General features: G+C 38.5%; 1 protein-coding gene across 1 annotated transcript in view; it reads left to right on the forward strand.

Moving 5' to 3' along the window:
• LOC133298317 (cleavage and polyadenylation specificity factor subunit 1) overlaps window positions 1-24954 on the forward strand; it is a 42843-nt gene that overhangs the window by 12777 nt on the left and 5112 nt on the right. The window contains exons 15-24 of the mRNA XM_061497580.1: window positions 3891-3985; window positions 4367-4563; window positions 4816-5600; window positions 13721-13801; window positions 13890-13955; window positions 14057-14134; window positions 14696-14914; window positions 15034-15165; window positions 15273-15449; window positions 16427-16612. Of these exons, the coding sequence (XP_061353564.1) occupies window positions 3891-3985; window positions 4367-4563; window positions 4816-5600; window positions 13721-13801; window positions 13890-13955; window positions 14057-14134; window positions 14696-14914; window positions 15034-15165; window positions 15273-15449; window positions 16427-16612 (2016 nt within the window). The remainder of the gene's footprint in view (window positions 1-3890; window positions 3986-4366; window positions 4564-4815; window positions 5601-13720; window positions 13802-13889; window positions 13956-14056; window positions 14135-14695; window positions 14915-15033; window positions 15166-15272; window positions 15450-16426; window positions 16613-24954) is intronic.

The raw sequence follows: 24954 nt of genomic DNA on the forward strand, positions 1-24954 counted from the left end.
AAACTCTCCACGAATCTTCTTTCTATTCACAAAATTACAATAGATTTGAATTGTACTGTAACCTTCTTCCTTACCCATTGTGTTTTTCAGGATCTCGCCACGGGAAAGACGATTGGTAGTGCTAAAGAGCAAGGTGGACTGTACTATCTGGTGTCACAATCTCCCGCAAATAAAGTAACAGATCACACCTTCATGTCTCATGGTCAATCAACTGCTAATTCTTTAATTTGGCTGCATCATAAGCGTTTGGGTCATCCTCCATTTAGTTTACTCAAATCTTTATTTCCGTCATTATTTTTGTCTAAGTCTGTTGAGTCTTTTCATTGTGATGTTTGTGAATTTGCTAAGTATCATCGTGTGTCTTTTCCTTCTAGTATTATTAAGAGTGTTGAACCTTTTGATCTTATTCATTCTTATGGTTGGGGTCCTTCTAAGGTCCCTCATTCTTCTGGAAATAAATGGTTTGTTTCTTTTATTGATGATTGCACTCGTGTAACTTGGGTTTACTTAATGCGTGAAAAGTCTGAGGTACCACAACTGTTCTTTCAATTTTATAAAATGATTGAGACTCAATTTTGTAAAAAAATCAAAAGACTAAGCACAGATAATGGTACTGAATATGTCAATCACTCTTTTTCCCAATTTATACAAAATCAAGGTATGATTCATGAACTTACTTGTGTAGACACCCCTCAACAAAATGGGGTTGCTGAAAGGAAAAATCGTCACCTTCTTAAAGTTGCTCGTGCCTTACTGTTTCAAACACATGTACCCAAATGCTATTGGGGAGATGCCATTCTTACTGCAGCGTTCTTGATCAATCGTCTACCCACTCGGGTTCTCGATCATGTAAGTCCTATTCACTCCATGACTTCTTTTTTTCCTTTTGTTCCAACTTTGCAAAGTCTTCCTCCTCGAGTGTTTGGGTGTGTTGTCTTTGTTCATATTCATAAACAGCATCGCAGTAAGTTGGATCCTAGGGCTCTTAAATGTGTCTTCCTTGGATATGCTCCTGATAAGAAGGGCTACAAGTGCTATCACCCTGGAAGTCGGAATTTTTTTGTTTCTATGGATGTTACATTTCAGGAATCTGAGTCCTTTTTCCAAGGTCCTCATCTTCAGGGGGAGAATAATTCACCAGAAAACTCATCACCTTCCTTCTTTGAATATTCAGTGTCTACTCCTTCACCTGTGTCAGTGTCTCTTCCTCTTGTTCCTGTTCCTAATGTGTCTATGTCTGATCCTCCTGTGACTGATCCTCCTATGACTGATACATCAAGTACACCAGAGATACGGAAGATTGTAACACCTGAATTAGTATATCAAAGAAGGAAATAACCCACATTGCCTCAACAACAACCTCAATCGTCTGAACCACTGGTAAGTCCTGAATCTCATATTTCTGATCATGATGTTAATACTTCTGATGACTTACCCATTACTACTGCTTCTGATGATTTACCCATTGCTTTAAGAAAAGGAAAAAGATCTTGTTCCAAGAAAACTTGTTCTTCCTGTCCCTCTTGTACTCAATACCCTATCTCCCATTTTGTTTCCTCTGCTAATCTTTCTGTGCAGCACAAAAGCTTTGTTTCAGCACTAGATTCTACTTCAATCCCAAAATCAGTACATGAAGCTTTGAAAGATGGGAATTGGGCTCAAGCCATGCAAGAGGAGATGAATGCATTGGAGAAAAATAAAACATGGGAGGTTATTGATAGACCCAACGGAAAGAAAGCAGTAGGGTGCAGATGGGTTTATGCCCTGAAATATAATTCTGATGGCACTCTTGAGAGATACAAGGCTCGATTAGTCGCCAAAGGTTACACTCAAACCTATGGCATTGATTATGAAGAAACCTTTGCTCCAGTTGCAAAGATGAATACAGTGAGAATCTTGTTGTCCCTTGTTGCCCATTACAATTGGGATATAAATCAATTTGATGTGAAAAATGCTTTCCTCAATGGGGAGTTAGAAGAAGAAGTCTACATGGAAATCCCGCCTGGTTTTGATTCTGTGAAGGGGGAAAATAAAGTTTGTCGATTAAAAAAGGCCTTGTATGGATTGAAACAGTCACCTCGTGCTTGGTTTGGAAGGTTTACTAAGGTTGTGATGACCTTAGGATATAGACAGAGTCAAGGAGATCACACTCTTTTCTTCAAGCACTCCCAAAATGGGAAGCTTACTGTGCTCCTTGTATATGTTGATGATATTATTATCACAGGTGATGATTTTGTGGAGAGACAGATTCTGCAGACACGACTTGCCTTTGAGTTCGAAGTCAAAGACCTTGGGAAACTGAGATATTTCCTAGGGATAGAAGTAGCTCATTCAAGCAAAGAGATTTTTATCAGTCAGAGGAAATATGTTTTGGATCTTCTCAAAGAAGCAGGGAAGCTCGGGTGTAAACCCTCTAATACTCCTATTGAGCAGAATCACAAGATAGGCTTTGAAGAGGAGAGTCCTCCAGTTGATAAAGGACAATATCAACGGCTAGTTGGAAAATTGATATATCGGGCTCATACTAGGCCAGACCTAGCTTATGCTGTTAGTGTTGTCAGTCAGTTTATGCACGATCCAAAGGAGAAACACATGCAGGCAGTAGAGAGAATTCTTCTGTATCTTAAAGCTACTCCTGGTAAAGGATTGTTATTCCGACGTGATGGTAATCTCTCTTTAGAAGTCTACACTGATGCTGATTATGCTGGATCCGTGACTGACCGTCGTTCTACCACTGGTTATTGCATGTTTCTTTGCGGTAACTTGGTGACATGGAGAAGTAAGAAACAAGATGTGGTTGCCAGATCAAGTGCAGAAGCTGAATTTCGAGCTATGGCTCAAGGCATTTGTGAGTTACTGTGGCTGAAAATTGTACTTGATGATCTCAAAATAAAATGTGAGGGACCTATGAAGCTGCTATGTGATAATAAGTTCGCTATTTGTATAGCTCATAATCCAGTTCAACATGATCGGACTAAACATATTGAGGTCGACCGCCATTTCATCAAAGAGAAACTTGATAGCGGGTTGATTACCACTCCATACATTCCCACTGGGCGTCAATTAGCTGATCTGTTGACAAAGGGACTTCCTTCAGACAGATTTCAAGAACTTACTAGCAAGCTGAGAATGATAAATATCTATTCCTCAGCTTGAGGGGGAGTGTTGTAAATATTAGGTCTTTTATTATTATTAGTATTTGTTGTATGGGGCCAAGCCCATTAGGTCAAGAATTAGGTTTTTTAGTCTCTATAAATAGAGACCTCTTTGTATCAGATTAATACACAATTCAATAATATTTCAAATACCCTTTTCTTTCAAGTTTTAGCAATGCTGCTTTTGAGGTTTATTTGAATTTTTCACTATTTTATTATCAATTTTCTTAAAAAATATATTAAAGACCGGTATTCATATGCTGACTTATTGGTCTATATTCTGTAAGCAACGTGACATCTAGTCCTACCTTCTATCTTTTTCTCTGTATTCACCTTCCCATGTACTTGTCATATCCATTTCTATCTCCATTGCCTGACTGCCAAGTCTGCTTTCTTCACCCTGTGCACATTGTGATGTTTGCTGACAGTAGGAGAGGTATTCAATTGAGGCTGTTTGGCCAGTGCCTATGAAATTATGATTTTGATGGTGGATTCTTGGGAAAATTAATTCAGATACAACCAAAAACTTAATTTTTGGACAATAAAAGAAAATTAATAAAATAAATAAATAATACTGTGATTGATAACAGCTGCATAACGAGCTCCAACAGCAAATTTAAACCAAACCAGATAGATATTTTGCATGTTATATGCATACCTTCTGAACTCTACAGTTGCCGGAATCACTTTGCTTACAAATACAATGACTCTTGTTTTTTGGCCTGTTATAATTAGGTCCTAGAAACAGCTGATCTTCTGAGTGAGGTTACTGAAAGTGTTGACTATTATGTTCAAGGAAAAACACTTGCTGCAGGGAATTTATTTGGAAGGTGGGTCTTTATATCAAATTTGATTTTTGCTTATTGCTTTTGTGGATACTAAGGAAGTGTTATCTGTTTATGGTTGGTTGTTGATGTTTCTGTATGAATAGAATTTAATTACAAGATGGGTCATTATCTGAACTTGCTTTTTTGCTTTCTGCTCTTGGATGTTTACCATTTGGCTGGGATTTTATCTGTTTCTTGTCAGTTATTGATTTTTCTATTGACTGTTATGACTTGATGGAGAAACAGAAAGTGTGTTTACATTGTTGATTTTGTTTCCTTTATGTCATGTTGTAGCCTATGTATTGTTGTAGTAGTTTTCCATTCTGCTGATTGCAAATTAAGATTATAGGGATATAACTAATGCAATCCTGGTTTTGTTCATAGGCGTCGAGTTATCCAAGTCTATGAACGTGGTGCTCGAATTCTAGATGGTTCTTTTATGACCCAAGATGTAAGCTTCGGATCTTCTAACTCTGAATCTAATTCTGGAACTGAGAGTGCTATAGCGCTTTCTGTTTCTATAGCTGATCCATATGTCTTACTCAAGATGAGTGATGGAAGTATTCGACTTTTGATTGGAGGTAAATTTTTGGTTACTTAGTTATTGCCAAATAAATTATTTTTATCAACTTTAGTAGTTTCTTTTCATAGTTTTTCTCATGATCAATTTGTCCATACTTTTTTTGTTGGTTATACTCTCTGTTACTTATACTACTTAGTCTGAGAACATAGTGCAAGCATATGTAGATGCTTCTGAGAAGCAGTCTAATATCTAATTGCCCTATTTTTTTTTGTTGTGATTCCTTTTTTTCCCTATTCATTTTAATTTACAGATCCTAGTACATGCACCATTTCTGTCGTTTCTCCGGCTACATTTGAGAGCTCAAAGGGATCAGTTTCTTCATGTACATTGTACCATGATAAAGGACCTGAGCCATGGCTAAGAAAGACAAGTACTGATGCGTGGCTTTCTACTGGTGTTGGTGAGGCTATTGATGGCACTGATGGTGCAGCTCAGGACCATGGCGATATTTATTGTGTTGTTTGTTATGAAAATGGTAGCCTTGAAATATTTGATGTGCCCAATTTCGTTTGTGTTTTTTCTGTGGAAAATTTTATGTCTGGAAAGAGCCACCTTGTTGATTCTCTGATGAAAGAGGTGCCAAATGATTCCCAAAAAGGGGATAGAGGTTCTGATGAAGTGGTCAGCCAAGGCAGGAAGGAAAATGTACCAAATATGAAGGTTGTAGAGCTGGCCATGCAGAGATGGTCGGGGAAGCATAGCTGTCCATTTCTTTTTGGGATTTTGAGTGATGGAACAATTCTTTGTTACCATGCTTACCTTTATGAAAGTCCAGATGGTACTTCTAAAGTTGAGGATTCAGTATCAACAGTAGGACCTGTTGGCCTTAGCAGTTCTAGTGTTTCCAGGCTGAGAAATTTGAGATTTGTTCGTGTGCCCTTGGATGCATATGCCAGGGAGGACGCATCAAATGGATCCCCTTGTCAACAAATTACTATTTTCAAGAATATTGGTGGTTATCAAGGATTCTTCCTATCCGGATCAAGACCGGCTTGGGTTATGGTGTTGAGAGAACGACTTCGTGTTCATCCACAGGTAGGAACAAATTTACCTTTATGTAATTATATGTTTTAGCTATTCAATTTGGTTGTGATATAATGGCCTTTTTACCTACGTTCTTGGATGATTCCAATGAATGACATTTTTAAATGCGCATCACCTTTATTCACTGTAAAATGTGTTCAGTGAACTAGAACTAGACATTTGCAATAAACTGAATGCTTATTCAAACCATATAAGATGCCTGATGTTTGGAGGAAAAATATGCTTGTGCCTATTTACAAAAACAAGGGAGATATCTAGAATTGTTCTAACTATAGAGGCATTAAGCTTATGAAGTTGTGGGTGAGAGTTATTGAACATCGTTTGAGGAGAGAGACCAAGGTTTCTGTAAATCAATTTGGATTTATGCCAAGAAGATGTACCATAGAAGCATTTTCTCGATGCAACAATTAATGGAAAGATATCGAGAAAAGAAGAAGGACATACATATGGTGTTCATAGATATTGAGAAAGCATATGATAGGGTCCCAATAAAAGTTTTATGGTAGGTTTTTGAGAAGAAAAAAGTACCATCAAAGTATGTGATGGAACCTTATTTGATATATATAGGAATCAAAAAATAGTTTAAGACAATGACAACAGCAAGACAAATTCCTATCATAGATAAGAGGCACTTAACAATGGCTAACATAGCCTTGAAGGAAAATAAAATCAGAACCTAAATGAAAGATAAACCGAGACCTCAACTCACCCTCAAAGCCAACATACCTAGGCTTCAAGAGATCCTTTCCCAAACCCCCACTCCAATTTCTCTCAATACATGCATACCTCACTACATATACTCACTCATCTTTTATCTTACTTAGAATATTCTAGAATAACTAACTAACTGACCCACTAACTTTTAGGCCCATCAGTATGTAAATGCAATCAAGGATATGTATGATGAGGCTACTACATGTGTGAAAGCTTGTAATGGAACATCAAGTTATTTTCCTATCACGGTAGGTGTACACCAAGGTTCGGCTTTAAGTCCTTGTCTTTTTGCTTAGTGATAGATGAACTAACAAAAGACATTCAAGAGGAAGTCCCGTGGTGTATGCTTTTTGCAAATGATATTATGCTTATTGATGAGACTAAAGACGGTGTTAATAGGAAACTTGAATTGTGGAGAAGTACTTTGGAGTCTAAAGGATTCACGTCAAGCCGGAGCAAGACTGAGTATATGAAGTATGAGTTTTCTCTGGTAAGAGACGGAGATCAAGACCCCATGCATCTACTTGGTCAAGAGGTACCCAAAAAAGATGCTTTTAGATACCTGGGATCAATTTTGCAAAAAGGTGGTGAGATTGATAAGGATGTAAATCATAGAATTAGAGCAATATGGATGAAATGGCGGAGTGCATCTGGATTTTTGTGTGATTGCAAAATTCCCCTTAAGCTAAAAGGAAAATTCTATAGAACAACAGTAAGATCTGCAATGTTATGTGGAGCTGAATGTTGACCAGCAGATAGGCAACATGAGCATAAAATGGGAGTAACTGAAATGAGAATGTCAAGGTGGATGTGTGGTTATACGAGGATGGATAAAATTGAATCTGAAATATATTGTATATTCAAGTGTGTAAGTCTGTACAAGGAGGCTCTCTATTTATAGAGACTAAAAAGACCTAATGGGATGACCTAATGGGCCAAGCCCACAATCTAGACTATTCTAGACTATTCTAATAATAATAAAATAATATTATTTCTAACACTCCCCCTCAAGCTGGTGCGTATATATCAAAAACTCCCAGCTTGTTACAAATATGATCTATTCGGGGACCACTAAGAGCTTTAGTGAATACATCCGCAAGTTGATCATTGGAATTGACAAATGCTGTCTCGATCTCCCTTGACTGGATCTTTTTTCTAACAAAATGACAGTCAATTTCTATATGCTTGGTCTTCTCATGAAAGACTGGGTTAGAGGATATATGCAAAGCGGCTTGGTTGTCACAAATGAGCTTCATAGGCCTTTGTTCACAGAGATGGAGTTCCTTCAGCAATTGTCTCAGCCAGATGAGCTCACAGGTTGCATTTGCCATTGCCCGATATTCTGCCTCCGCACTGGATCTGGCGACCACAGTTTGCTTCTTACTCTTCCAAGAGATCAAATTTCCTCCGAAAAGAACACAATACCCTGAGGTGGATCGTCTATCTGAAGGAGAACCTGCCCAGTCAGCATCTGAATAACTAGAGATCTCTGAACTCCCTTTATTTGTATATAATAAACCTCTTCCTGGCGCCTTTTTAATATATCGGAGAATTCTAATAACTGCATCCCAATGGGAGTCACAGGGAGAATCAAGAAATTGACTTGCAACACTCACTGCGAAGGAGATATCTGGCCTTGTCACAGTAAGATAATTCAATTTTCCAACTAGTCGGCGGTAGCGACTAGGATCTGGCAGTGGCTCCCCTGTCCTGGTAATAACTTAACATTGGGGTCCATAGGTGTATCAATGGGTTTACAGCCTAACATTCCAGTCTCATCTAGGATATCCAGTGCATACTTCCTCTGACAGATGGAAATGCCCCGCCTAGACTGTGCAACTTCGATCCCCAAGAAATATCGAAGTCTGCCAAGATCTTTGGTCTGAAATTGATTGAATAAATGCTCTTTCAACTGATCAATCCCGATCTGATCACTGCCTGTAATGATAATGTCATCAACATAGACCAGGAGATAAACGCACTGGCCAGAAGAGCTATGCTGGTAAAAGACAGAATGATCGGCTTTGCTTCTGATTAAGCCAAAGGATTCAACAACTGAACTAAAGCGGCTAAACCAGGCCCGAAGAGATTGCTTCAGGCCATATAAAGATTTCCGAAGTTTACATATCATTCCAGAACTCTCCCCCTGAGCAACAAAACCTGGTGGTTGCTCCATATAAACTTCTTCCTGCAAGTCACCAGGTAGAAAAACATTCTTAATATCAAGTTGGAGAAGAGGCCAGTGATGAATGGCGGCAAGGGCAAGAAACAGGCGAACAGAAGCCATCTTAGCAACAGGAGAAAAGGTATCCCCATAATCAAGACCAAAGATCTGTGTGTATCCCTTGGCCACTAAGCGAGCTTTAAGGCGATCAACAGTGCCATAAGGACCAACTTTAACTGTGAACACCCATCGACAACCAACAACAGACTTCCCGGGAGGAGCACGAACAAGATCCCAAGTGCCATTAGAGTGAAGTGCCTGCATTTCATCAAGCATCGCCTGGCGCCACCCTGGATGAGATAGTGCTTCACCTGTGATTTTAGGGATGGAAACAGAAGAGAGACTAGAAACAAAAGTAAAATGTTGTGAAGAAAGTCTGTCATAACTCAAGAAAGAATAAAGGGGATGAGGATTTCGAGTGGATCGAATACCTTTCCGAAGGGCAATGGGAGGAGTCTCTGATTGAGGATCCGGAGGAGAAGAGCCGACGGGAAAGGGCGATGAGTCATCAAGAGGCAAAGTCGGAGGAGGTGCAGGCTGACGACGCTGGTATGTGAGGAGAGGACGATCTGCAGGTATGGAGGTAATTGGTTGCTCCTCTGGAATAGGGGCACCTGCAGCTGGTAAAGACAAGTCAAGAAAAGGAACAGGAAGGACCTGATCAACTTGTGACACTGGAGACGGAGTAGAGTGAAAAGGCTGCTGATCAAGGAAAGTGACATCAGCAGAAACGATATAACGCTTGAGATCAGGAGAATAGCAACGATACCCTTTTTGAAAACTGGTATACCCAAGGAAAATACATTTGAAGGCCTTGGATGTCAACTTGTCTTTACCTGGAGTAAGATCATGAACAAAACAAGTACAGCCAAAAATATGTAAAGGCAGAGGATAAAAAGGTGCTCCGGAAAACAAAATACTGTGGGGAACATCATTATTTAGCACAGAAGAGGGCATGCGGTTGATAAGGAAACATGAGGTGATAATAGCATCTGCCCAAAAACGAAGTGGGACGTTTATATGAATGAGAAGAGTACGTGCAGTTTCAACTAGATGTCTATTTTTACGTTCAGCGACTCCATTTTGTTGTGGAGTGTGGGGACAAGTAGTCTGGTGTATCGTCCCATGTGTATCTAAAAATTTAGAAAATTCAAGAGACACATACTCTTTTGCATTATCACTGCGCAAGATTTGAATAGAAGCACCAAATTGAGTTTTTATTTCTGCACAAAACTTTTGATAAATTGAAAATAACTCAGAACGATTTTTCATTAAATAAACCCAAGTGCAACGGGAGAAATCATCAATAAAGGTTACAAAATACTGAAAACCCAAAACTGACATAGTCCGACTCGGACCCCAAATATCAGAATGAACAATTGAAAAGGGAGCAGCAGCTCTTTTATTGACTCTACTAGCAAAGGAAGAACGAGTATGTTTTCCCTGCTGACAAGACTGACAATTCAAAGACTTAAGACCTGACAAAAAAGGAACCATATGCTGAAGCTTCGAGAGACTTGGATGACCCAGACGGCTATGGAGAAGCTCAGGAGACTCTGTGAGAGAGCATGCAACTGGAGCAGAGGGTGCATGCAGATAGTAGAGACCTCGTGACTCACCGCCCGCTCCAATCGTCTTCCCCGTACCCGGATCCTGCATAGAAAAAGACTGTTTAGAAAAGGTGATAGAGCAAGAAAGAGAATGGGTCAATTGACTAACAGAAATTAAATTAAAAGGAATGCCAGGGATGTAATAAACAGAGGTTAAAGTCAAGAAGGGAGTTGGTTTGGCTTGCCCAATGCCACGAGCAGGAGCCTTGGTGCTATCAGCAAGAGTAACAGAGGGAAGATTATTAGAAAAGGTAAGGGAAGTAAAAAGATCCTTATTACCACAAAGATGATCAGTAGCACCTGAGTCTATTATCCAGGGTCCAAGAGACGATTGGGAAAAACAAGCAACATGATTACCAGTATCTGGAGCAGGTGGCTGAGAAGAACTCTTCTGGAGAAGGGCCTCATAGTCTGCAGCGGAAATAGTCACTGATCCGGTAGAGGGCGGCACAACATCTGTTTGAGCAAAGTTCATATGTGGTGGCTTCAAGTGAGGGTACTTTCTATAACAACGTTCTTCAATGTGGCCCAGATATTGGCAATAATTACACCGAGGCCTTTGTCCTCGGCCTCCCTGTCCATACGACATCGTCTGTCCGCGCCCGCCTGGGCCATATGATGTCATGGGCCCGCGACCGCCTTGTCCGCGGCCACGACCACGACCGCGTCCACCATTGTTCCAATTACCACGAGAGACTAAAGCAGCAGAATCAGACAAGAGAGCAGTAGAGTCAGTAGCTGTGACGTGTGCGGGGGCCACCTTATCTTGAAGATTCAGAAGGCGCTGAAAGGTCTGGGATATGCTGGGAATCGCAGTACTAGTTAGAATGTTCTCACAAACACTTTCTAATCCGTCAGGGAGACCAGAGAGAGTCACAACCGTAAAGAGACGCTCCACTTGCGTCCTGTACACTGTAGCATCCGCAGCATGAGGTAACAGCCAAAAATTCCTGCATCAAAGAACGAATCTTACCAACATAAACTTCCATACGAGCTTCGGGTGATTTGCGCAAATCCATCATCTGGGAGACAATGGAATAAAGTTGTTGAATATCATTGGTGTAGAGGTTTTTGGCTTCCGTCCACACATCATAGCAGGTCTCAAAAGGAATGAAAATATTGAGAAGAGATGAATCAATGGATTGCCAAAGAATACTGAGGAGCTGAGCATCAACTTTCTCCCATTCAGTCATCTGATCTTGGGAAATATCAGTCTTCTTAGTGGTGAGATGTTTGTCATGGCCTTGACCGGTAAACCAGATCTTAACGGAGGTAGACCAGGTCTTGTAAGTGGCAGATCCGGTCAATTTCAGAGTTGTGATAGATGGAATAGCACTTGAAATGATGCCGGAAGAATGTTTACTGGTTCCTTCCATCAGGAACAGCGATCAGACAACCAAAAAACTGTAAAAAATTACGCGAAAAAGGAACAAAGTAGCGACTTTTGCACTGGAAACCCTCGAACGGAAGAGACCCACAACGATCGGTCACTGGATCTGGAAGGAGGAGGCAGAGGCGAGCCTGTCTGCCTTGGTTTGGTCGGAAAAGGTGGCCGGAACAGTGCACACGCGCCGGAGAGAGGTGGCGCGTGAGGCCAACGCGCAGACAGCTGTGGTGGCGCGTGGAGGCGCGTGCGGCGGCCGTTTGGGACGGGTCTTGGACAGAAATGGTCGCCGGCGTGAGGGGATCCTGATCGCGTGGTTTCTCGCCGGAAAGGTGGCCGGAACAGTGATGAACAGTGACAGAACAGTGTTTCTGGTGATGTGAACAGTGTTTTCTGGTCAAATAATGAAGGAGGATGACGATCTGAGATCGAAAAAGGGTCTAACAATGTTCGGAGGGTTGAAAAGGGTTGCCGGTATGATGCACGGCGGTAAAAAGGTTTGCCGGTATGATGCACGGCAGTAAAACGAAAGGAAAAGATATATATATGCGGAAGCAGAGCCCTCAGATCGAGAGCTCTGATACCAAATTGAATCTTAAATATATTGTATATTCAAGTGTGTAAGTCTGTACAAGGAGGCTCTCTATTTATAGAGACTAAAAAGACCTAATGGGATGACCTAATGGGCCAAGCCCACAATCTAGACTATTCTAGACTATTCTAATAATAATAAAATAATATTATTTCTAACAGATAAGATAAGAAATGAAGATATTCGACGAAAGGTAGTAGTACCGGTGACTGAAAAGATGAGGGAACATAGATTGAGGTGGTTTGGGCACGTAATGAGACGACCCCTGGATGCTCCTGTAAGAACAAAAGTTTGTTACCAAGAGCTCGACACAAAGAGAGGTAGAGGTAGACCGAAACTTATCTGGGGAAAGGTAGTTAAACAAGACTTAATGGAGTGGGATATAGATTGGCAGACGGTGTGTCTTAGGACAGATGGAGAAAAGCTATAAGTAGGGTGGAAGGTTAGACCCGTTGTTATCCCTATATTCCAAATGGTCCCTTTTTAGTCCTCCTCCTCTTCATCCTCCCTCCTTCTTTTCTCCTTCTTTTCTCTTATCTTATTTCCCCTTCCCCTTCCCCATTTCCTTTTTTTTTTTTTCAATCTCCTCGTATCTATCATTGGGTTCTTCTACCACCGACCCCAATTAGCTTGGGTTAAAGGTGCTGTTGATGTTGAAGTTGTTATTCAAACCATATAAAGGTTATGCAGCATGCTTTCATCAATGGGCATAGCTAATATGTTGGTTATTAAGAACTATCACCTAACAGGATTTGCATAGGACCTAGTATTATATGCAACTTATTTGACTTACTGAACACTTCTAAAATGATATGTGACATTAATTTCATGTGATTCAAAGCAGAGCTTCTGCTGCCTGTGAGATAGCTGCCCCTGGTGAGCATGAGACACTCACTTTTGCAATAAAGAACTGTGATCTGGTTCTTCAGGGGTTACACATGTATCCCCAGCTTCCTACAATGTGTTATCTCAAAACAAATTACTAGCTTCTTTGAGGGTTTGAGGCACGTGTCTTGTGCCAGATGAAATGTGCCTTGCTGCTCATAACCACACTGCAAGGGGTTGAGGGATTGTGTTGCATTCTGCTGCCCTATCAATAATTGTTCTATAAGCATAATTGTATTTCATTCATATTAAGTTTCTTTTAGAATTTGCTTGTTTTATGAAAGTTCTTTTGAATAGTCTCTTTAAAATTCTGCATAATGGACGAGGTGCATGATATAATTTCTTTTTAATACCTTTTAGTCCATTTCTTTACATTTTTTTATTATATCACCTTTACTCGAGATGATGGTTGATGTTTCCTGGTAATCCTGTCAGATCTTGCCAGTTAGTGTAATAGGCTCCGGAACAGGCATTACTGCAATTGTGAATGCCACTGTTGTACAAGTTGTAATATGCTGTTGATTGGACTGCATATACTGTTTGAGTCGTCACAATGGATGATTGCATTTTTCTGGCTTGGTTTTAATATGTAAAGGACAAAATTATAATTCATTTTGTTCATATTTCTTCAATATGTCATTTTGTTAATATTTCTGACGTAGAAGAAATTTGACAAATTGTCTTACTGTTTTCTTGTGTCAGCTATGTGATGGGTCTATTGTTGCTTTTACTGTCCTTCACAATGTGAACTGCAATCATGGACTCATATATGTTACATCACAGGTACAGGGCGGTACTTTCCTTATAGTATAATTTATCACAAACTAGATTTATAATTGCTGACTTTGCTTTTTGCATATCTTTTTTATAGGGTGTTTTAAAGATATGTCAGTTGCCTTCTGGCTCAAACTACGACAGCTATTGGCCTGTACAGAAAGTGGGGGTTTTCTCCTCAAGTTTATGTCCCTTTTCCTATTACAATCTTATTTTTCCACCAGATTTAATTTGACCTTTTCTAATTTGTGATATCATCCTTAGATTCCACTAAAAGCCACTCCACATCAAGTAACTTACTTTGCAGAGAAGAATTTGTATCCGCTTATTGTCTCATTTCCTGTAAGGATGTTGCTGTTTTATTTTTTTCAATTTTGTATTTGCTAGTAATATTCGTGAGCATAATTGGTAGGCTTACTAGGTAATATTTATTACACTTTTAATAATAATAATAACTATTCTTTGTGGTTGGAATCTTGAACACACAAAAGGCTTACATTTATGAGTTATTTCCGAATTTTAAGCTAAGAATTAAACAACATAAACTAATCATGCTCTTAAAAGGTTCTTTTTCGATTAGCTGGTATCTTGATCGGTAAATTGTTCTATCTTGTTCATATATTCCTTATTAAAAAATGTATATTTAGGATCTACTTATGAAGTAATCACTATTGTATTAATTTTTCAGTGCATTTGAACCCCATCCCGATTCATTTGAATATTTATGTGATTGACAGTTGCTGGTTATTTATATTATTTTGATGGCTTGGTGATAAATGGTTTTTCCTACTCAACTGGATGACTCGTGCTTTTAATTGTTATTATTATAATTTAGATGCAACAACTCCTTGTTCTTCTTCTTTTGATTTGGAAGTAATGCATCTTTTTAATCATTCTCATCAGGTTCTTAAGCCACTAAATCAAGTTGTTTCTCTGGTTGACCAAGATGTCAACCATCAGACTGAGAGTCCGAGTTTGAATTCTGATGAGTTTTATACTATAGATGAATTTGAGGTTCGTATTATGGAACCAGAAAAGTCTGGTGGTCCTTGGCAAACAAAGGCAACAATACCTATGCAAAGTTCTGAAAATGCCCTTACTGTGAGGATGGTCACCCTGCTGGTAATTTTTTTCCTTTGGTCTGAAAGCAAGCTGAATGCTAGATATAGTAATGCACTTGAGGATGCTGATTGATGCTCAACCTTGTTAATTTCTCTTTGTGAGATCTATCTTAATTGTAGAATACAGCCTCAAAAGAAAATGAAACGCTTTTAGCCATTGGTACTGCTTATGTGCAAGGAGAGGATGTTGCTGCAAGAGGACGTATCCTCCTGTTCTCTTTGGGGAAAAATACTGATAATCCACAAACTCTGGTATCTGTAGGAATGCATTCTTCTTGAAAAAGTGACGAAAATTGTTGTCCTTTTACTATAACTGTTGTCTTCATTTGGACATTAGTAAATATTCGTCTTCTTTATAGGTTTCAGAGGTGTACTCGAAGGAATTAAAAGGTGCTATATCTGCCTTGGCTTCACTTCAGGGTCATCTATTAATAGCATCTGGTCCAAAAATTATTCTGCACAAATGGACTGGCACTGAGTTGAATGGTATTGCTTTTTTTGATGCGCCACCATTACATGTTGTGAGCTTAAATATTGTAAGTGATATTTCCTTAAATCTTTTATCATTGTAATGAAATGGCCAATGGAACAATGGCATGCAAAGTTTAGTTATTTGCATCTATCCTAAATCTTCCTAAGTTTCTCTTATTGAATTTGGTAGTGTCGTTGGATGCTTAATCTTCCTAAGTTTAGCTTAAATATGTTTCCCAGTTGTTTTTAAGAGCAATAATCTTTGGATGCTTAATATGATAAAAGTGGCAGAGAGGAAAAAATAACATAAATGAGAAACTCAGATAACTGGATGTTATCATATATATATATATATATACCATGATGCACCGCCGACACGTTAATTCTAAAAAATGTCATATTTCGACATGTTGGGACACGTTTTGATATTAAATAAAAAATGTAATATATATAATATAATTTATATTTAATACATATAACAGTCCATAATAAGTCATATAACCAATCAAATATTAAAATTTCATAACATAAATATAAACAAAAATAATTTTTCGTATTTTGTTAATTTTTCAGGTCAAATTTCATAACAGAAAAAAATTGATTTATAATTTTTTTTATATTTATTTAATAAAATAAAATTAAGACTTACAAAAAAAAAACCGTGTCCGAGCGTGTCGGAGTGTTGACCGCGTGTCGGAGAGTTGACTGTGTGTCCCAAAATGTTGACTGCGTGTTGGTGTCCTACACGCAATTTTTTTTACAAAATGCATGTCCGTGCTTTTGAGTATATATATATATATATATATAGGGAAGTCATTTTTTCATGTTGTTGGAGATTTGCTTTCTCATGCTGTGAGACATCGAAATCCGTGCTATCCTCTTTTTATTTTTTTAATAAGTGATGGACTTCACCACTTGTTGTGTCTATGGCATAGAGATGCCACCTCATGTGACATGAGAAAAGAGAAGGCCATATATTTATATATATATATATATATATATATATATATCTTTTGATTAATACTTATTAACTTTTTTGCAGGTAAAGAACTTCATCCTTATTGGCGACATCCATAAAAGCATATACTTTCTTAGTTGGAAAGAGCAGGGAGCTCAACTTAGCTTATTAGCCAAGGATTTTGGTTCTCTCGATTGTTTTGCAACAGAATTTTTGATTGATGGAAGTACTCTAAGTCTCATGGTTTCAGATGATCAAAAAAATATCCAGGTTTGTCGTAAGATTGTGTGGTCATATATTGTTTCCATTTATTTGTTGAGATGTATGATTACTTTTTTAAAAAGATAAAGGGCAAACCCCAGTGCAATGTGCATAAGGCTCCCCGACTTTGCAAGAGTAAGAGTGAGTGTTGGTTGTATGTAGCCTTACTCTTACCTCTTACATTTTTGCAAAGATGATATTTTCTAGACTCAAACCCTTGACCTTCTGGTCACAAAAGAGAAAATTTAGGGCTGCTCCAAGGTTCGCCCTCTACTTTTTTTAAATGATAACCGGTTCAAAGACACTAAATTCTTGTAATTGAAAGATTATGTATTCTGCATAATATAAAATATAACCTGCTTATTTATTTTTCCCGTGTCTAAGAATGTTTTGTAAGCTGTAGAGAGAGATTAGATATGAATTTCTTCTAGTTTAACTTAAATTGGAAGGTGCAGCTTGACTAAAGACTAAGCCATGTCCCTCATGGTGCTGGTTTTTTGTTTTGTGATGTTAATTATCTAATTTGAAATTTTAGTCGCTCTCCTTCCTGGCTTGGCTGGCTTATATGTAGTATTAATGACAAAGAGGAGATAAACAAGGACAAACTGAATTCATATACTGAATATGAAATAATATGTTGTGTATTAAACTGATACAAATAGTTACAATATATAGAGACCCTAATGGGCTTAAGTGAGAAGCCCAGACCTAACCCAAATCCTAAATAGGAAAAGAATATTTACAAATAAGAAATCAATCTATACATATTATATTTCCTATTCTAACACTTCCCCTCAAGCTGGTGCGTATATATTATGGGCACCAAGTTTGTTACAAATGTATTCAACCTGAGGACCTCTAAGAGCTTTAGTGAAGACATCTGCAAGTTGATCATTGGAGTTGACAAAAGCTGTTTTGATTTCTCCTGATTGAATCTTTTCTCGAATGAAGTGACAAACAATCTATATATGTTTGGTTCTCTCATGAAATACAGGATTAGAGGATATATGTAGTGCAGCTTGATTGTCACAAATGAGTGTCATGGGTTGTTTCTGTTCACAAAGAGGAAGCTCCTGAATCAACTGCTTTAACCAGATTAGCTCACAGGTAGCAATTGCCATTGCACGATACTCAGCTTCTGCACTAGATCGAGCAACAACAGGTTGTTTCTTGCTCTTCCAAGAAATTAAGCTTCCTCCAAAGAAGACACAATAGCCTGAAGTAGAGCGCCTGTCTGAGGGTGATCCTGCCCAATCAGCATCTAAATAACAATAAATTTCTGTATTTCCTTGATCGAAATACAACAAGCCTTTCCTTGGTGTTCCTTTGATGTATCGAAGCATCTTAGCAGCAGCATCCCAATGAGGATCACAAGGGGGGTTAAGGAACCGACTAGCCGTACTAACAGTAAAAGAAATGTCCGGCCTAGTCACAGTAAGATAATTGAGCTTCCCAATCAACCTCCGATAACGACCAGGATCAGATAACGACTCCCCCTGTCCGGCAATAATTTGATAGGAGGATCCATGGGTGTATCGTGTATCAACTGGTTTACATCCCAACATACCAATCTCTTCTAGGATATTTAAGACATACTTCCTTTGACAGATAGAAATGCCCTGTCTGGACTGTGACACCTCAATTTCTAAGAAGTAACGAAGCTTACCAAGGTCCTTCCTTTGTTTGAAATTGACTGAACAAATACTGTTTTAACTGACGAATTCCAGCTTGATCACTCCCAGTGAGAATGATGTCATCAACATAGACTAACAAATAGATGCACTTATCAGGAGATGTGATCTTGTAAAATACAGAATGGTCAACTTTGTTGCGGATTAAGCCAAAAGCCCTTAACAGCAGAACTGAAGCGACTGAACCGTGCCCGAGGAGACTGCTTGAGACCATATAAGGATTTATGAAGTCGGCACACCTTGCCAGACTCCCCCTAAGCAATAAAGCCAAGTGGTTGCTCCATGTAAGCTTCTTCTAAATCACCATGAAGAAAAACGTTTTTGATGTCAAGTTGAAGGAGTGGCCAGTGACGAACAACAGCAAGAGCAAGAAACATGCGAATAGACGCCATCTTAGAGACCAGAGAGAATGTGTCACTATAGTGAAGGCCGAAGATTTGAGTAAAACTCTTTGCAACTAAGTGCGCCTTGAGACGATTAACATGGCCATCGGGTTCAATTTTGACAGTAAAGACCCAGCGACAACCAACAATAAACTTCTCTGGAGGAGCAGGAACAAGATCCCAAGTGCCACTGGAATGAAGTGCAGTCATCTCATCAAGCATCGCTTGCCGCCACCCTGGATGGGAAAGTGCTTCACTTGTGGTCTTAGGAATGGAAACAGAAAAAAGACTAGAAACAAAGGTGAAATGAGGAGTAGAAAGATGGTCATAGCTCAAAAAAGTATAAAGAGGATAAAGGTTACAAGTAGTATGTATACTTTTTCTTTGGGCAATGGGAAGAGCCTCTGGTGAAGGAGCCGGAGGGGAAGAATAAACAAGAGAGGGTGATGAGTCAGCCAGAGTCGAGTCGACAGGAGGCATGATTTTACGACGCTGATAGGTGAGAAATGGACGATCCTCAGGTATGGAAGCAATAGATCGCTCATCTGGAATAGAGTTACCTGCAGCTGGTAAAGACAAGTTAAGAAAAGGAACATGAAGAACATGATAAACCTGTGACAATTGAGATGGGATAGAATAAAATGGTTGTTGATCAAGAAAAGTGACATCAGCGGAAACAAGATAATGCTTAAGATCAAGAGAATAATAACGATAACCCTTTTGAAGACGAGAATAACCAAGAAAAATACACTTAAAGGCTTTGGATGTTAACTTGTCCTTACCGGGAGTGAGATCATGAACAAAACAAGTACACCCAAAGACATGTGGGGATAGAGGATAGAGAAGAGCATATGGAAGCAACAAGTTATATGGAATGTCATTATTAAGCACAGATGAAGGCATACGGTTGATGAGAAAACAAGAGGCAAGGACTGCAGAGTGAGATCATGAACAAAACAAGTACAACCAAAGACATGTGGGGATAGAGGATAGAGAAGAGCATATGGAAGCAACAAGTTATATGGAATGTCATTATTAAGCACAGATGAAAGCATGCGGTTGATGAGAAAACAAAAGGAACCATCTTCTGCAGTTTTGAAAGACTGGGATGACCGAGGCGACTGTGGATGAGTTGTGGAGATTCTGTGAGAGAACAAGCAACTGAAGGGCGAGGCACAACCAGGTAGAACAGACCCCGTGACTCACGGCCCACTCCAATCGTCTTCCCTGTATCAGGATCCTGCACAGAAACAGAATGGTTTGAGAAGGTAACAATGCAAGTAAGAAAGTTGATCAATTTACTAACAGATATTAAATTGTAAGGGATGTCAGGAATGTAATAGACAAATGTCAAGGTCAAAGAAGAGGTTGGACAAACTTGTCTAATCCCATGAATATGGGCTTGAGTGGTATCAACAAGAGTGAAAGAGGGTAAATGATCGGAATAAATAAGAGATGTAAAGAATTCCTTATTACCACAGAGGTGATCAGTAGCACCTGAGTCAAATATCCAAGGACCAAGGGATGTAGAATGAGAACCACGAAACAAGATTATTAGTTTCTAAAGCAGAAGGCTGAGACTGAGGAGAAGCCTTCCTGAGAAGGGTCTGGAGTGCTGCATAGTCTTCAGAAGAGAGAGAGACTGTACCAGTTGAAACAGTATTTGATTGAGCTATATTAGCAACATGAGAGGGTTGCAGGTGAGGATACTTTGTGTAACAACGCTCGTTATAATGACCAAGTTGCTGACAATAATGACAACGAGGTCGCTGACCACGTCTTCCCTGGCCTCTACCACGACCACGACCACCTCCATTGTTCCTGCGAAAGTCAGTACGGGAAACAAGAGCAGTGGAATCAACAACAGAAGATAATGCAGGAGCAGATTTCTTATTGAGGTTCAAAAGGCGCTGATACGTCATTGATAAATCAGGATCCCCACTAGTCAAGATAGTATCACAGACATTATCCTATTCTTCAGGAAGACTAGAAAGTGTGGCAACCATAAAGAGACACTCCACCTGTTTCCTATAAGCAGAAGCATCAGTAGGGTAGGGCAACATATCCAAATATGCTTGCATCAAAGATCGACTTTTGCCAACATATGTCTCCATCTGAGTGTCAGATGATTGCGCAAATCCATAAACTGAGACATGATGGAATAGAGCTGCTGAACATCATTAGTGTAGAGCTGTTTTGCTTCCTCCTACACTTCATTGCATGTTTGAAAAGAATAGAAAATATCCAAAACGATTGGATCAATAAACTGCTAAAGGATACTTTGAAGCTGGTTGTGAATCTTTTCCCAATCAAATTTTTCTTCCTTAGAAATATCAGTAGATTTAACTGTGAGACGTTGCCCATGTCCCTGTCCAAAGAACCAGACTCGAACAGAGATGGCCCAATTCTTGTAATTAACAGAACCCTTCAGTTTGGAGGAGGTAATGGGCCCAACATTGGTGGAGATGATACTTGAGGAACTTTTGGTATGACGAGGAGGGGAATTGATCTCCGAGTAAACAGGAGAAGGTGCTGCCATTAAAATAAATCACAAAGGTACAGAACCAAGTGAATAGAAACTAACCTGATCGCCAATCAAGAAGAGGCACACACCAAAAGTGAGACCCACGAAGAACCAACGACAAGATCTGGAAAGAAGAGGAGAGGGCGAGCTTGTCTGTCCTGGAACGGCCGGAAAAGGACGCCGGAACAGTGCTCACGCGCCGGTGGAAGGTGGCGTGTGAGCACCATGCGTAGAGGGAAAAGGCCGCGCGTGGATGCTGCAACGGTGGTGGGTCTTCCACAAAACAAGGTCGCTGGAGAGAGGAGGAGCTGATCGCAGGTGTCCCAGCTCAAAACGTCGCCGGAAAAGTTCTCCGGTGACCGGAACATCGACGAACAACAATTCTGGTGGCGGACGGAGGTGCTGACAGGTACATAAATCATTTTGAAGGGGTACGCAACTTAGATGACTTGCTAGAAGGACACATGGCAAATAAAAAGAGAACACCTAAACAGTGGGCTTAGGTTTTAAAGCGAAAACGACGTTTAAGCGAAATGGAGGGTCCCCTGAACAAAAGAACTCTGGTACTAACTTTAATATGAAATAATATATTGTGTATTAAACTGATACAAAGAGTTACAATATATAGAGACCCTAATGAGCTTAAGTGAGAAGCCTAGACCTAACCCAAATCCTAAATAGGAAAAGAATATTTACAGATAAGAAAGCAATCTATACGAATTTATATATATTATATTTTCTATTCTTACAACCTATACTCTGTGCGTGTGCGCACGTGTAGACACACACACGTGCATAATGTTTTGAAAAATAAAAAATATGGATACGAGAATTTTCTTGCCAAATGGTGAGCTATTGGGAATTTCAACTGTGCATTCTGCTACTGTTCCTTGTACCATTATATTCTTTTTTCTTAACTAGGTCCTTTTGTTATTTTTAACTTTATTAATCTTCAGAGTCCTTCCTTAGTAAAGCATATTAATTGTTATAAATCTTATCTGATTCGTCTTAAAAGTTGCTTTCATTTTGTAAAGAACCAATTCAACCTAAAAGCTTAAACTGTTAGGTGAGGGCCTCTTTAATGGTTTATATTATACTCTAACACGCCCCCTCACACGAGAGCCCACTGGGCTTGAAGAGTGGATAATGCACAGGCCCACCTACCTGTGCTAAGAAAATTTCACAAGAGAAAGTGGGGGCGGTGGGAATCGAACCCGGGACAGGCTATGATACCAAATTAGAATATATGAATGTATTGTATTCAATTGTATATAGAACTGTACAAAACACCTCTATTTAAAGAGGTTAAATGACCTAATGGGCCAAGCCCAAATAACCTGCTAGAATAACAGAATAATAAATAATACAATACTATTTTATATTATATTATTTCTAACACTTCCCCTCAAGCTGGTGCGTATATATCATAAGCCTCCAGCTTGTTACATATATGATCTATTCGGGGACCTCTCAGAGCCTTGGTGAAAATATCTGCAAGTTGATCACTGGAATTGACAAATGCTGTTTCTATCTCTCCTGATTGAATCTTCTCTCTAACAAAGTGACAATCAATTTCTATATGTTTGGTCCTCTCATGAAAGACTGGGTTAGAGGATATATGCAATGCTGCTTGATTGTCACAAATGAGCTTCATGGGCTGCTGTTCACAGAGATGTAGTGTAATATCCCAGAAAAATAGTAACAATAATAATAATAATAATAATAATAATAATAGTGTATATGTGTGGTGTTATAGGCATTGATTGCTAATAGTGTCTCATAATTTGACTTTAAAATTGTAACCTTAATTAGTGTTCGTTTTAGTTGTAACGTTCAGCAGTTATGGTTGGTTATCATTTAAATTAGTAAATGACAATAATTATTTTTATATAATTTTGTAACCATTTAGATATTATAATTAAAATAATTATGATGACCTTTTATTTTACCTGCAGTTTTTATAACTAAAATAAATGTGATGACCGTTGATATTACCTGTAGTTAATGTTTCAGTTTCAAAATTACAGCTATAAATAGGAGCTTAACCAAACCAAATCACTTCCAATCCTCAGCATTTCTCCATTTATCTTCTCCTCTACTTTCTCTCTTCTTACTTCAAATTTTTATTTATTTTATTTTATTATTATTTTCCTTTGGTTACCAACTGCTTTTCTTTTAGAAGGTAGCCAACACGAAGACAAGGTAATCCTAATCCCTAGGTATTTGTACGTTATCTCTTTTATATGAAATTTGGGCATAATCCTTATATGTATTCCTAATCCCTAGAGAGTCAAGGGTTAGCTTTATATTAATTTTTGTTTGATGTAATCTCGATGCTTAGGGAACTATAGTTTTGTTTTATATTAAATTTATTAGATGTGATTCTAATCTTCATGGAATAATCAATTAATTTATTTGAAATTTATGTAATCCTAATCCCTAGGTGCTCTTAGGTTAGTTTTATATGAAATTTGCTGGGTATAATCCTAATGCTTTAGAAATAATAGATTAACTTTTATACGAAATTTTGTCTAATGTAATCCTGATCCTTAGGGCATCTTAAATTAGTTTTAGATGAAATTTGGTATACATAATCCTCTAGGTGATCATAGGATAATTTTATATTTGTTAGTAATCTTAATCCTTGGAAAATTTTAGGATGTTTTCATGTATTATATGTAGCCCTTAGGGAATTTAAATTAAATTATTTTAACCTCTAGAAATTAATTGGATTAATTATTGGACTTTGGCTTTACTCTAATAGATGTGAATATTTGAATTCTGATTTGGAAAATTATGATATGATGATTGGATTTGGGTTTTACTCTTTGAATTCTGATTTCGAAAATTATGATATGATAATTGGATTGGGTTTTACTCTGGTAGATGTTGAATATGAACATTATGATATTTTGGATAATGGATTTGAAAATTATGATGGATTTGGAAATTATGATATTCTTGAAAAATTGAATTTGGAAATTATACTCTTGACTAAATTGATGTGGAAATTATGAAAAATATTTGGGAGAATTTTCCAATTATAATTGAATTTTATTGATTGTATGTGATTGCAATAAATAATAGTGGGAAGATATCTTTTGGGATGGTACCTCGTGAAAGTGATGAACACAACCTTTGGGCTTTATGCCTTTGATATTTATTTGATGTGACAATGATGTTTCTGTTCATCCCAAAGTAGTATCTGGCAACAGGGTTTCCCAGGGTACTAGTAGTAACTTTGGGAAGAGGTGTGCACACTAGGATTTGATATTTTGATGATGACCAATTTTGATGATGACCAATTTTGATGATGACCAACCTTTTGTCGGAGTGTCGTGTTGTGTCACGTGTCGTATCAACTAGTTCTAAATTTTATGTATAAAACAAAGTCTCTGATTTTATTTTAAGAGTTATGAATGTAATAGAGTTAGCCTTGCACTTGTCCATGTACAGGTGCGGTGGTAACATCACCCCAAATTAGTTTTAGATTAGCTTCCGCAATATGTCTATGATAATAAATAAATAAAACGTGAATTTCTGCAATTTCTTTATTATAATAATATTTCATAAATTGTTAGAAATTTGGGGGTGTTACATGTAGTTCCTTAAGCAATTGTTTTAGCCAGATGAGCTCACATGTTGCATTTTCCATTGCCCGATATTCTGCCTCTGCACTTGAACTTGCGACCACAGTTTGCTTCTTACTTTTCCAAGAGATCAAGTTTCCTCCAAGGAGAACACAATACCCCG

This window comes from Gastrolobium bilobum, unplaced genomic scaffold, assembly GCF_033153095.1.
Source record: "Gastrolobium bilobum isolate Gb01-03AN ecotype WA unplaced genomic scaffold, APGP_CSIRO_Gbil_v1 utg26896, whole genome shotgun sequence".
NCBI classification, from domain to species: domain Eukaryota; kingdom Viridiplantae; phylum Streptophyta; class Magnoliopsida; order Fabales; family Fabaceae; genus Gastrolobium; species Gastrolobium bilobum.